Source organism: Nansenia antarctica (assembly GCF_963989245.1).
Source record: "Nansenia antarctica genome assembly, chromosome: 6".
NCBI lineage: Eukaryota > Metazoa > Chordata > Actinopteri > Argentiniformes > Microstomatidae > Nansenia > Nansenia antarctica.
Window position 1 is genome coordinate 39,929,114 of NC_137676.1, and position 13,101 is coordinate 39,942,214.

At 49.3% G+C, this 13,101-nt stretch overlaps 1 protein-coding gene across 1 annotated transcript in view; it reads right to left on the bottom strand.

Annotated features, from left to right (window-relative positions):
• Nucleotides 1-1,042: 1,042 nt before the first annotated feature.
• The window catches only part of magi3a (membrane associated guanylate kinase, WW and PDZ domain containing 3a), a gene marked incomplete at its 5' end in the record, with an annotated part of 142,019 nt that continues 129,960 nt past the window's right edge, over nucleotides 1,043-13,101 (bottom strand). The window contains 11 exon segments of the mRNA XM_080533758.1: nucleotides 1,043-2,648; nucleotides 4,203-4,341; nucleotides 4,852-4,989; nucleotides 5,243-5,345; nucleotides 7,235-7,331; nucleotides 8,010-8,195; nucleotides 9,923-10,123; nucleotides 11,056-11,248; nucleotides 11,385-11,479; nucleotides 11,719-11,896; nucleotides 12,626-12,657. Coding sequence (XP_080389884.1) covers nucleotides 1,495-2,648; nucleotides 4,203-4,341; nucleotides 4,852-4,989; nucleotides 5,243-5,345; nucleotides 7,235-7,331; nucleotides 8,010-8,195; nucleotides 9,923-10,123; nucleotides 11,056-11,248; nucleotides 11,385-11,479; nucleotides 11,719-11,896; nucleotides 12,626-12,657 — 2,516 coding nt within the window. The 3' untranslated portion in view covers nucleotides 1,043-1,494.

The window sequence follows — 13,101 nt, forward strand, 5'->3', positions numbered from 1 at the left end:
AGTTAGACAAACATAGATTGTGTTCAGTTTACAATAAGACAAATGTTTTGTGCCAAAATGGTGCGGTTTTTCAACTTAAAAAGGTCTCACTTTTGTAGACCCAGCTTCAATATGCCAATACAGCAAAATTATATCACTACAGGTTAGATTAGGACACACCTTGCTAAATAATACACATATTTGAAGTACAGTCAAAGCAACAGCATTGTCTAAATACATACCTGTAAGCTTATACACATTTTTTTGCCAGAGGACCTAATATAGCTGCTAACAATAAACAACAACACACAGGTGGAGTAGGGCTCATATGGGACTGTGAACGCACCCTGGATGGATAGAAATAGAATGTATAGAAAAACAATGATCTAGTAGTCCATATCTGCTTGACGTGGACCATCCAATATGGCAGCACGATACTATCGATATTGTGGTGAGTATGTCTGCAGAATCTGAGGAGGCATTCTGATGAGTCATGTAGAATAATGTCAAATATACAGGTTCTACACATTCTATTTCTATACTAGGGGCACAACATCAACATGTAGAATGGCTCAGTATGGATACGTATACTTTATATATTCTTTGTCATATTAATCTCAATAAATTACATTATGCTTCATATAACACACGTGTAGTAAACAATATACCTATAACCACAAGTGACTGGTCTTTCTGATATAGATGTACAGTATATAAAGCTTCAAAATGATCTAGAAACCCACCGGAAAGCTGACATGAACACACCCAGTTAACACCTCTGGACTGGATCTCTATATATGGACAGAACATGATTGAAAAGACACCCACCACCCCCCATCCCCCCTCCCCCTCCCCATCCCCCTCAGGAAATCATCACAGCCTCACCTTGTTATACATCCATCAAATAAGTAGCAGTGAATCAATTCCACCAGAAGGAGAAAAGCTGAGTGATTGCCTGGATATAAAGTCTTTTTAAACCTTCAAAGTGACATACAACAGCATCCTTCATCAAAGCCAGCAGTAAAAGCATTTTCCTTTCATTACCGACAAAGGGGTCTCACAGAAAAGGCTGACACATGGACCCCGTTCTTCACCACCGGAGTCTCTGATTGGCACACACACACACACACACACACACACAAATACTTCAGTATCACACCCAACAGATCAGACAGGTCCTGTGTCTGAACAGACAGACACACAACTCTGAAGTGAACAACAACCTTTATGCTGCACGCTAGCTGGCTAGCTGGCTAACTGGCTGGCTGGCTGGTTGACTGACCGAGGCAAACGTTTGTGTGAGAAAAGCACTGATGTGCAATGGGAGGCAATGTGATGGTTACACAGTGATGCAGATAGCCTCGTCGTCGATCCTCAGAGGTCCGTACAAAAATGACGTCATGCTGCAGTCAGACAGGCAGAAGCAGAAGCGGAAGCTAGTCTCTTATGGAGGGTCGTGGCTGGGTGACGTGCGGGGAGGGGGGGGGGCAGGGTTAGGGTCCCCATCGAGGTACCTCAGTTCCCCTCCCGTGACACCTGGATCTTAGCTGTGCTGGGGACCTTCCAGGGGCCGGGGGTGATGGTGGAGGGCTTCTTGCCGTTGGAGTTCCCATTGCACGTTGCGGGCTCCACGTTGCCGCAGCCGCCGCCGGGGCCCCTGGCGTCCCTTTTCCTCTCCTCCTCCTCCGCCGCCCCTCGGTGTTTGCTGCTCTCCTTCCCTTCTTGCTCCCGCTCTTTCTCCCTGGCGCTCCTCCGGTTCAGGGTGCCGCCGCCGCCGTCCGAGTCTGGGTGCCCCGTCCTCTCCCTGGGCGTCTGGGCAGGGGGGGCTCTGTGAGGGGCTCCCCCGTCTTCCCGCTCCGGGCCCTTGTCTCTCCTGCGACGCTCGTTGCTTCCCCTGGTCGGTTCCCCTGTTCTGTTTTCGCCCGCCTCCCTCTCCTGTCTGCGAGCGGCGGAGTCCTCCTCCTCCTTGCGCCTGCGGTCTCTCCTCTCTCCGGAGGCGGCGGTGGCGGTGGTGGGGTTGGGGGGGTGAGGGTGCTGGCCGCCCGCGCGCCGCGGAGACTCCTCCAGCTGGGTCTTAGACGGCTGCTTGGGGACCCCTGCGTCCTGCTCCCTGGTGGTGGTGGTCTTCCTGGGGCTGGAGGCTCGGGCCTCTCTGTGGCCGTGGGCTTTCCTCTCCGTGGCCGCCTCTCCCTCCTGGGAAGCGTTCCCGTGTTCAGCGGTCCTCGCCTGGCCGCGGTCTCTGTCCGCCTTCCTGGGACTCTGGGAGCGCTCCTTCCTCTCAGAGCGGCCCTCCGAGATTCTCTTAGGACTGTCAGCCTTGTCAGCGTGGCGGGAAGTGGTGGAGTCATTTTTCTTGGGGAGGGGTTTCCGCTCCAGGGTGTCGGGGCTGGGGGGCTGCCGTTGGTGGTGGTGAGGGTGCTGCCCTCTGGCCTTGTTGGCTTGTTCCCGGGGGGGCTCCTGTGCAGCATGGAGGGGGGGCCCAGCGGCCCGGGAGGAGGGGGCGGCGGTAGCCGCGTCGAGCTCCCCGGGGGCGGTGGCGTTGGCGGAGGAGGGGGAGAGATCGGAGGCGGAGAGGGAGATGGAGGATGGAGAGGCTGGGGATGACTGCTCGTCGGATGCAGAAAGTCTTGGAAAGCCTGAGGGTGAAATGTTCAGTTTCTCCTTCATACCTGAAAACAAGCATCGAGAGTAATAGTGAGTGAGAAGAGTCCTGTGCTGCCTCCGGGTAGTTTCAGAGAAAAAAAAAAAAGTTTACTCTGGTAATAAAGTAGACTGGGGAGAAAGTAGTTCCATCTAAGTCTGGGGCCCATTTTGCATATTCAATATATGACGTTGTGGAAGCGTCTTGAATTTGAATTCACATTCACTAACAACCTTCATTTCATCTACCAATACAACCTTCATTTCTTCTACCAATCTACCATCTACCAATACATATTTCCATTATAACCTTCCAGATATTTGCTTTCGAGTCACTCAGCCACAGCTGAGACTGAGACATATGTATCAGCCGAGTACACAGCCATCAAAAGGGGAAGGTGTTACCTTTTGCCCCGCAGCTGGCATTTCAATTTCACCCCTGTAAGCTGATAAGAACTGCACTGCTGAGATTGAGATAGCAAAGATGTAGCGGGAGAAACCAGAACGTGAGATGGACTTGTTGTGTGGTGTGGTGTTGAAATGGATTTCGATTTCTATGAGGGAACAACAACTCATAGAAACTCATTCTTCTCCATCTCGAGGAGAGGAGAGTTCATGCCGGTGAACGCACACATACACCTTGTTAACATTTATGTCAGACGTTGATCGATATCTTGTTAGCTGTCTCTCTGGGTCTCAATCAATCTGCGCCCTCTCTGACGCGGGTGTGAGTTCATATATCAGCTTCAGTAATAAACCTCAAAACAACCTCTGTGCTCCAGCAGGGCAGTTAGTCAAACATGTTCCCCTGGTGGAGTCACTGCCTCAGTTCACCCCCCCCCCCCCCCACGCCCCCTTGACCTACATGTACAGTACATACATGCAGTCTCGCCTAACCAGACCTAGGGTCATGCTGAGCCAGTGTGAGGTTTTAAACCTGGCTGGTGAGACCCACCGACTTCTACAGATAGAATCTGTAGATCTGTGTCTTGTGTGAGTCACAGGTCTGTGGGACGGTGTTCATTTCTGATTAGAAGCAGCTTGACGGTGGGGGGGGGGGGGGGGGTGAGAGGCCGATGCTGAAGGTGCAACTTGGAAAGACAAGAACAGAGGCAAAAGAGGAGAAGGAGGAGGAGGAGGAGGTAGAGGAGGAGGTTTACCAAGGTTATTAGGGACAGACCAAGAAAAGCAGTGAAGCCTTTAGTGATGCTCTGGTTTCATGTAGAAGCACAGGGTGGAAGGAGGAGAGTTCAGACCTACAGGAGGAAGAGAAAGAGAGAGAGAGAGAGAAAGAGAGAGAGAAAGAACAGCGCCGGGACAGCAAGACAGACAGAGGTAGAGAGCGACAGAGGTAGAGCGAGATAGAGAGCAAAAGAGAGCGGTAAAGAGATACGCTTGCAAACAGCCCTCTAACGTGCATGACAAAACTGAGACCAGGCACCCTGATGTTAAGAGGACAGTCAGCTGCATGAATCATATAGTACTGCTTACATTCTATGTGTTTGTGCATTGGTAGTAGCCACGGTGGAGATATGGAGTGAGTAAGTGACTGAGGGAGTGAATGTGAGTGTGTGGTGACTCACTGTGGTCCGGGACGAGGCCCAGGCCTGGCCTGAGGAGCAGCAGGACTTTGGTGCCCCCCGCCTGGATCAGCTCGATGGCTCGTGTGTGTGTGATGCCGTGGGTGGCCTCGCAGTTGATCTCCACGATCTGATCTCCGACCTGCGGTCGTCGTGCAGTAACACACGCACACACAGACACACAGACGCACACACGCCACACGCACACAGACACACACAAACACGCGCGCACACACACACACACACACAGACGCACACACGTATTAGTATAGCTCTGCTGCTCCTCTAGACTAAGCACCAGGAGTTCATGTGGTCAGGAAAAACTCTCTGGCTCTACTCATGACACAAGTAACACACCATCACTATGGACACTGACTATGCCCTGGGTGAGGAGACAGACAGACAGACAGATGGACAGACGGATAGACGGATAAACAGACGGATGGACGGACAGACGGACAGACAGACAGACAGACGGATGGACAGACAGGCAGACGGACAGACGGACAGATGGATGGACAGACAGACAGGCAGACAGGCAGGCAGACAGACAAACAGACAGACAGACAGACAGACAGGCAGACAGACAGACAGGCAGGCAGACAGACAGGCAGACAGACAGACAGGCAGGCAGACAGGCAGACAGACTCACGTGTATCCTCCCGTCCTTCAGTGCAGGGCCGTCCTCGGCCAGGCGGAGGATGAACAGGCCCATGTTGTACTCCTTCCCCCCCCGCAGGCTGAAGCCAAAGCCCCGCTGACCGCGCTCCAGCTCCACATGGAAACAGCCCTGACCACGCCGCGCCACCACACAACAAACACACCGCTTGTGAGACTTGAACATGAGCTTTGAGTGTTTAGAATAGAATAGAAATTGGAATGGAATAAGTTAGAGTAGAGTATTACAGATTCAGAGGCAGTGTGTGCGTGTGTGTGTGTGTGTGTGTGTGTGTGTGTGTGTGTGCGTGTGTGTGTAGCTGTTTAGCTGACACTGCTAATTTAGCTGCTGATCCTATTTTTCCTGCCTTTATCCGTAGTCTCACCTGCTTAGGGCCTGAGGTGATCAGAGTTCCCATCTCGCTCGCTGGGAGGGACTTGTACTCCGGCCAGCCGACCCCCTCCTTCTTCTCCTCCGAAACGCCATTCCTACGCCGCCAACAAACACAAACATTAGAGCGGGCTCACTCAGTGAGGACCAACCTACCCAGACTAGACCATGGAATGGAAGACCCTGTTCTCTCCCTCTTCTACCTCTACCACACTACCTCCACACCCCAAGCCTTCAGCAGGACATTAAGGGCCTCTCTCCCTCCCGTACACCCGCGGAGGCCGGTGGAGGGAGAAACCAGAGGACGGGCTTAATCATAATAATAATAATGATAATAATAATAATAATAATAATAATATCTTAGTTTTATATAGCGCCTAAAACAAACCAAAGGACTCTTTACAGAATTTACAGACAGAAAGTCAGACAAACAGAACAGAAAAAACACAGAGACAGCGACAAAACTAAACTAGGGGCTAAAGGCCTTGGTGAACAGAGTTTTGAGGAATGATTTGAAGGTGTCCAGGGTAGGGGCATTGCCGATCACTGTGGGGAGAGAGTTCCAAACGGTGGGTGCTGCCACAAAGCAGACCCATGTCTGAAGATCACAGGTTCAGGGATGGGGTATGTTGGCAGAAAAGGTCAGCTAGGTACTGGGGGGGCATCCGTGGGGGGATTTGTAGGTGAGAAGGAGGATTTTGTATGTGATGCGGGACTTGACCGGAAGCCAGTGGAGGTGAATGAGGGTGGGGGTAATGTGCTGCCATCATAACACATGGAATGGTATCAAACCTCCAATTTCTACCTCCACCAGCCTCCCGCTGGATTATTCAGTGCGGGAAACTGTACAGTACATGTTCTAATAATTCCATCAGAGCGGAGAGTCGCTCACACAGCACAGGGAGACAGTCACTTCCGTAGACTTCACAACGCTTCACAGAGCTCTCCTAACCAGGCTCTTTTACGGGGGGGGGGGGGGGGGTTCAGCTGTAGTGTCTGGGGCCTTCCTAGCATCTACTAGCTACTAGCTTCTTAGCACTTACTTAGCTTCTTAGCAGGGCTCACTGGGATGGGGTTAGAAGAGAGTTTACATACTTAAGATGGCCCAGATGACAGCCACTCCTCTTGTTTACCCAGGCCTGACCCGGGCCGTGTTTTAGAGATTAGCGAGGACGAGACTTCTGAGAGGAGGGTTCAACGAGGAGCAATCCAGGGTGTATTCATGCGATGAGCACAAAGGGGCGTGGGGAGGGAGGGAGGGAGGGAGGACTGATAGGGGATCATTACGGAGGGGAGGTATTGCAGTGTATGGCTGCAGTAAAGGATTAAAACGGCTGACACAGGTAATCTCCTTTAAAGTGGAAGATCAAAGGCGGTGTAAGACTTGCAGCCAGCCACGCCCCCCCGCCCCCCCCCCCCTCTCCACTCTTCCTCTCTCCCTCTCTTTTCCTCTCCTCCTGTCTCCTCAACCCCACTCCTCTCCCCCTCTCATCTCCTCTCCTCTACAGACGGCAGTGTAGTTCTGTCTCTCTCTCTGCATCGCAGGGCACATGAGGCCGAGGCGGAGGGAGAGTAGTAATGAAGCGTGGTTTATACACCAGACATTGCTTTGAGGGGATCAGGCTTCCTGGAATTGGCTATGTATCAGAGCTCTGGGAGACGGGCTCACTTTCACTCAGAATTCTGATTAACAGGGGGCATATTGGGAACATTTCCAGGGAATAATAAGGCACGTGAGTGTGTGTGTGTGTGTGTGTGTGTGTGTCTATGTCTGTGTGTGTGTGTGTGTGTGTGTGTGTGTGTGTGTCTATGTCTGTGTGTGTGTGTGTGTGTTTGTGTGTGTGTGTCTACTGTATGTCTGTGTGTGTGGGTGTGTGTCTGTGTGATGTGTGAGTGTCTGTGTGATGTGTGTGTGTGTGTGTGTGTCTGTGTGATGTGTGAGTGTATGTGTGATGTGTGTGTGTGTGTCTGTGTGATGTATGTGTACCTGTCAGTGAGGCTGGCAGGCTGCTGGCCCATGGCTCTGTGCTGTGCTGAAGGGCTCTGCTTGGCTGAGCTGGAGCCAGACGGAGGCCCGCTGTTCTCTAAGAGAAACACAAAACACAAATACATTCAGTATGGAATACATGCGCACACACACACGCACACGCACACGCCACACACACACACACACACACACACACACACACACACACACACACACACACATACACACTTCATCATACCCTCTGTTCTTGTGACCCCAACAACATGATGGCGGGCTACGCCGACACATATAGATGAAGTCCAAGTGTGGAGTAATTGCCTAAAAGACTCTCTTGCATTTTTATGTCGTTTGACGGCAGTCTGTTTACATACGTTTTCGATGTACGCACGTGGGTCGCATGCGGGTCGTTTCAAGTGTTACGGGTGTAAGCACAGGTATCGGATATGGGTCATTTGAAAAAGTAGGTGTAAGCAGGCGTTCCCAAAAAATCTGATATAGGCACTAAATCGGAACTACGGTAGGTATTACGACCTGCGGTGTAAATGCAAGCTAATTGGTTGGATTTGAACCCTAAAAAACACTGAGATACAATCTTCAGGTGCAATACACAGACACTGTTTGTTTTCAAATACAAATGTTGGGTTATTTATTCAAATTGTAGAGGTTTGTTTGTTTTTCTCAGGGAAACCTACATTTAAGGTTTATGTCCACACACCAACAACAAAACAAACACCATGTCCCAGAGGTCAGTGACCTCCCTTCGTCGGGAGCTTACCGTCCTCAGGCACCACGGTGAGGGTGACGGTGTTGCCGGCGTCCTTGATGAGCTGCACAATGTCGTTGTGGGACAGCTCCATGATGGACTGCGCGTTGACGGCCGAGATGCGATCTCCCACCTTCAGACGACCGCTGCGGTCCGTGGGGCTGCCCTCGATGATGCGACCGATCTTATGAGGGATAACTGAAGGAGGAGAGACAGTAGAGACGGCTGAGGACATCGAAGTATGGAAGTTTTGTTGATGAGGGACTTTTTTTTGGTCAATGCATCCTTCAACATAACAGGGTCAGAGAAACTAAGTTCAACTGAATGACAGTGGTTATGAAACCTCTATGAAACAAACAAAGGTCCAGATAGAGAGAGAGAGAGAGAGAGAGAGAGAGAGAGAGAGAGAGAGAGAGAGAGAGAGAGAGAGAGAGACGGTATTCAGCATGGGACAATGCAGTGTCTGTTTGTAGCAATCAGTGATGAGAAGAGATGGAGCAGCAGAGAGAAAGAGACAAAGAGAGAGAGAGATAAAGAGAAGTTGAGTTGAATTGAAGGTGATGAGGGAAGTTATGTGTCTTGTTATTGAGAATTACAAAAGCATAAACACAAACAATAACCGCCCGTATTCCACAGCAATAAAGTGGGTAGCGAGGCCACAGCTAAGAAAGGTTGTATAAGGAACTGAACTGTAGAAGGATATATAATAATAATAATAATAATAATATAATAATAATAATATAATAATAACGTTATTTGTATAGCGCTTTTCCTGCAAACGTTGCAGCTCACAACACTCACACTTTTTTGAACACTTTACTAGGAAAGCCTGTACACCTTCTCATTCATGGAGGTGGTATAATGGTGTGGGGAATGTTTTTGTTCTTGTTGCTGACGCATCATGCCATCCCCTCATGGCCATGTATCTTCTAATGGCTACTTCAAGCATGATGATAATGCACCATGTCAGGAAGCGGGAAAACTTTGCCTCAAAGTTCCTCTAGGCCTTTCTAGAGATCGGATCAGAATCCAATAGAATACCTTATAAAGCCAATAAAGTGAGTGTATATTGAGGCTCTGTGTGTGTGTGTGTGTGTGTGTGTGTGTGTGTTTGTGACCACTCAGTCTCACACTCAGTGTTTAAGAACGCCGCTGTTGGTGAGGATGTTTTGAAATTCACCATCAAAGCAAGACTGCAGGTATTACCGACCAAGTACAATCTGTCCACCTGGTATCCCCACACTCACAGTCCATTCTGTTTAAACCATCAGGATTCACAACATCTAGAATCCATTGCACACATAACAAATGGATGTAATGCATACAAACACCTGTACATAGCTCGTCATGACCGTATTGTGGACATTGTGTCTGATACAGTACAAAACATCTTACCATCTAGCGCAGCTATGTACAAGCATGCCAGAGTGTTACCAGAGTGGTTTGGTTTTACCAATGACGTTTTTGCCAACATCCCAAATACACCTGATGTTGTCTTTGTTGATACCAGCCACAAGGAGGTGCTGATTGTAGAAGTAGGCTGCCCCTTTGACCTGTACATGGACCAGACTTTCCAGGACAAGTATATCAAATACCAACCACTACTTAGTACGATAACCAGCTTTGGGTACAAATGTAAATTCAGCATACTTGTATTTGGAAGTCTGGGCCATGTATATAAATGCACCATGAGGGGTCTGAGAATTGCTGCAATGTCTAAAAGAAAGGCCAAACAGGTTGCCAAATTTTGCTCTGTCTCAGCTATTATTGGCAGCTTGGCCGTGTGGAGAAGGAGGTGTTATGTGTACCCTTGAGTGTTCAGTGCTGCTTAGCCCCGAAATATTTGATTCCCTGTTTGTGTAATATAATTTGTGGAACCAAATAAAGTATTCAAATGTGTGTGTGTGTGTGTGTGTCTCTCTTACCTCCAGGTGGGGGTTTGTTTTTGGAGGTGAGGATGACAAAGCCAAAGCCTTCGTTGTCCTTGCGCTGCAGGGTGACGTCGTAACTCTCGTGCTGGGGGGGGTTGGGCACCTCGATGCGGGGCGGCTTGGGGGAGCCGTTGACCAGGGCTGGGGCTACCTGCTGCTGCTGTGGCTGGGCCCCATCCTCCTCTCCACTACCCTCTGGTCACACACAGCAAGGAAGAGTACTCATAACTAATAAAGTGATACTACATTATTACCGCTAGAATAAACGACTGAAAAAAAAAATCACTTCAGTTATGTATTGTAACAGTTGACAATTCATCACTCATTTTACACTTGACGTACTTTCATCCTTCACCTTGCATTATTCTCTGTTTTTATTGTTTATTTTCCCTCTAAAGCGCATTGTATTGCATCCGTGTACCAAAGGTGCTACTTGATAAACTGTAGAATAAAGTCTGATTTGATGTAGTAGTCAATTTCAACGCAGGTCTTTGTCTGTGTGAAAAGAATTGGTTCTAAACTTGTGATGTGAATGAGTTGCCAAAATGTTTCCCTCTAGACAGATTATCATGGTGTCATTATTGTGTTAATTATTGTGTGAAATTCCACCCCAGACACAAACACAAGATTATAGACAGACATTCTGACGGTTATGTGAAATGGGCAGAAAATGGGAAATAAATATCCGGAATGGAAACCGTCGTCAAGTCATTATTTATGAGGGAGGCAAATCTAGACATGGCAATTCTAGGATATCTTTCATGACTATGGGTTTGTTTTGTTGAATCTCCGTCTTGTCAAATTGCATCAGGAAATCTGTCTCGTGCTTTCATTCCTATCCCAAAACATTGATGATGGATGCTTCATTGTCGCAGCTGTCTGATGCTGTCTGTCATTACAATAGATCAAATCCAGTGCAACTTCAGAAGTGCTTGGTCTTTTCATGGTGGGGTTGCTGTCTGTGAAGAGCTTTATTCTGTCAAAATAGATCTATTTCTTATTTCCTTCTATTCTTTCCTTTAGTGATGTACTGAATGTATATGAAGTCTGTTGCCCTTCACATGACACACACTCAGTCTTAGTTGGAAAGCCCCCCCCACAACACACACACAGATAGGACCACCCACCTGTGTGAGACAGTTTCCTGCGGACGGTGAGCATGACCTGTCCGTTGCGGGCAGCGTTGGTCATCAGCTCCAGCACCTGCTTGTGAGACTTGCCCTTGACCGGCACGCCGTCGATACACATGAGCTCGTCCCCCGCCCGCAGACGTCCGTCCTTCTCTGCCGCGCCCAGGGGCACGATGGCGCCGATGTACACCTGTGGGCCCGGGACGAAGCACGACGACATCTCTCAGAGCCATGTAAACACGTGGACTTTTTACAACACCATAACACTACAGGGGGCTGGATGAACTGGGATGTGGGTCCGACGACCCCCCTGGGCCAGTGCTTACCGGCTGATCTGGTCCCTCTCCTCCCAGGACCCGGAACCCGAAGCCTGACTCCTGGTTCCTCTTGATGAACACGTCCAGGTCCTTGGTGTTGGGGGCTAAACAGGGCAGGGAGGGGAGGACCACACGTTTTAGATCACTGAATGTGATGAACGATCGACAAAACTGGCTGGAAAATGAGATGGGGGTCAGTGACGATCTATGATCCAAACTAGGACAGTGACATTCCCACGCCAACCAGATGGAGGTGTGAGACTGGCTATAGTAGGGAGGTGTGCCAGGCAGTAGGGTCAGTGATGTGTGTGCAGGTGAGGCGGGGGGTGTGAGGAGGACTCACGCTTGCTGTCCAACAGGGCCTTGGACTTGAGGTAGAGTTCCGAGGGGTCTGGTTTGGGCGAGGCGGAGCGCAGGGTGCTGGGGGGGAAGGGAAGGGGTTGGGGGGACGGCTCCGGGGGGGTCAGCGTCTCTGTGCTGGTGGTCATCTCCTGCCTCGGCTGCGTCATGGGAGCGGTGCACTGCGACACACACAACGAACGCCACCCAGTTAACCACACAACGGCGCAAAAACAACGGCAGCAGACGGCTAACAAAACGTTCTGTTTTGTTTTGAGTTGAATTTCTGTTTTTAACGCAGTACAGACTGACTACGAGCACTCTGCAAGTTTTGCAGTCAGAGTTTTTCCTCAGGTCGTCAGCTCCATTCTCACTGTGCTACAAAGCGACACCTTCCTCATAAAGGCTGTACTTTACGGTAGTACGCGACTTCCACTGCTCTTCCAGGTAAAAAGGCCTGTTTTTGAACCCTATTGGGAGACTCAGCCCTCGTAGAATGGCTCGGGGGGGGAAATGTTGAACAGGGCTTAGCAGCTTAAAATCACACAAGGATGTTAAAATAGCTGTTTGCCACAGGCGCATTCACCCCGAGTCGGCTCAAAAAAAATAAAAGAAGTGGTGAACGTTAGCTGGCGCTCTGAATAATGCAGCTAGCCTAGCACAGAGAGATGTCTGCTCGCGGGGAAAATCAAGACTGAGTTACATCACACAACATTCATTATTCATATCCTGTCTCATCTCCAGAGCCCCTCAGTGTTTCACTCAGACACAGACACACACACACAGACATAGAGAGAGAGAGACAGACACACACACACACACACACACACACACACACACACACACACACACACACACTGGAGAGGGGATCATTTATTTCAAGCGTTTTACAAACATTTATTTGAACTTACTGGTTTTAGAGACTTTACAGGAGATGTTTGACCTGGGGGGAGACAGAGAGAGGGAGAAAATATGTTATTATGAGAGAGTAAGGACTCAATAAAAGAAAAGCATTCATTATGGAGGACAGGTTCACAAGCCTTCGAGCATGAGTATTAAATTCTCTGGCGGTCTGAGAGATTCATTATTATTATTATTATCTCTCCAACACTGACCTAGCTCTGCCGTGGAACCTAAACTGTAAATTCTCCTTCATAAGTCCCCTAACTAGACACTCAACCACGCTCTAGGGAATGAGCAAATAAAAGTCTGTAGCCCAAAGCCCATAGCCCAATAAACATAATATCCATCTCAGATGCATAATGCATCTTGGCCAGTTGGTGACACTAGACTCCATCTGCAGCCTGGGTAGGATGAGAGGATAGTCAACACAGGGAAACAGACAGATGAAAAAAAAAACAGCCCTTTTCATCATCCTGGACAGTCA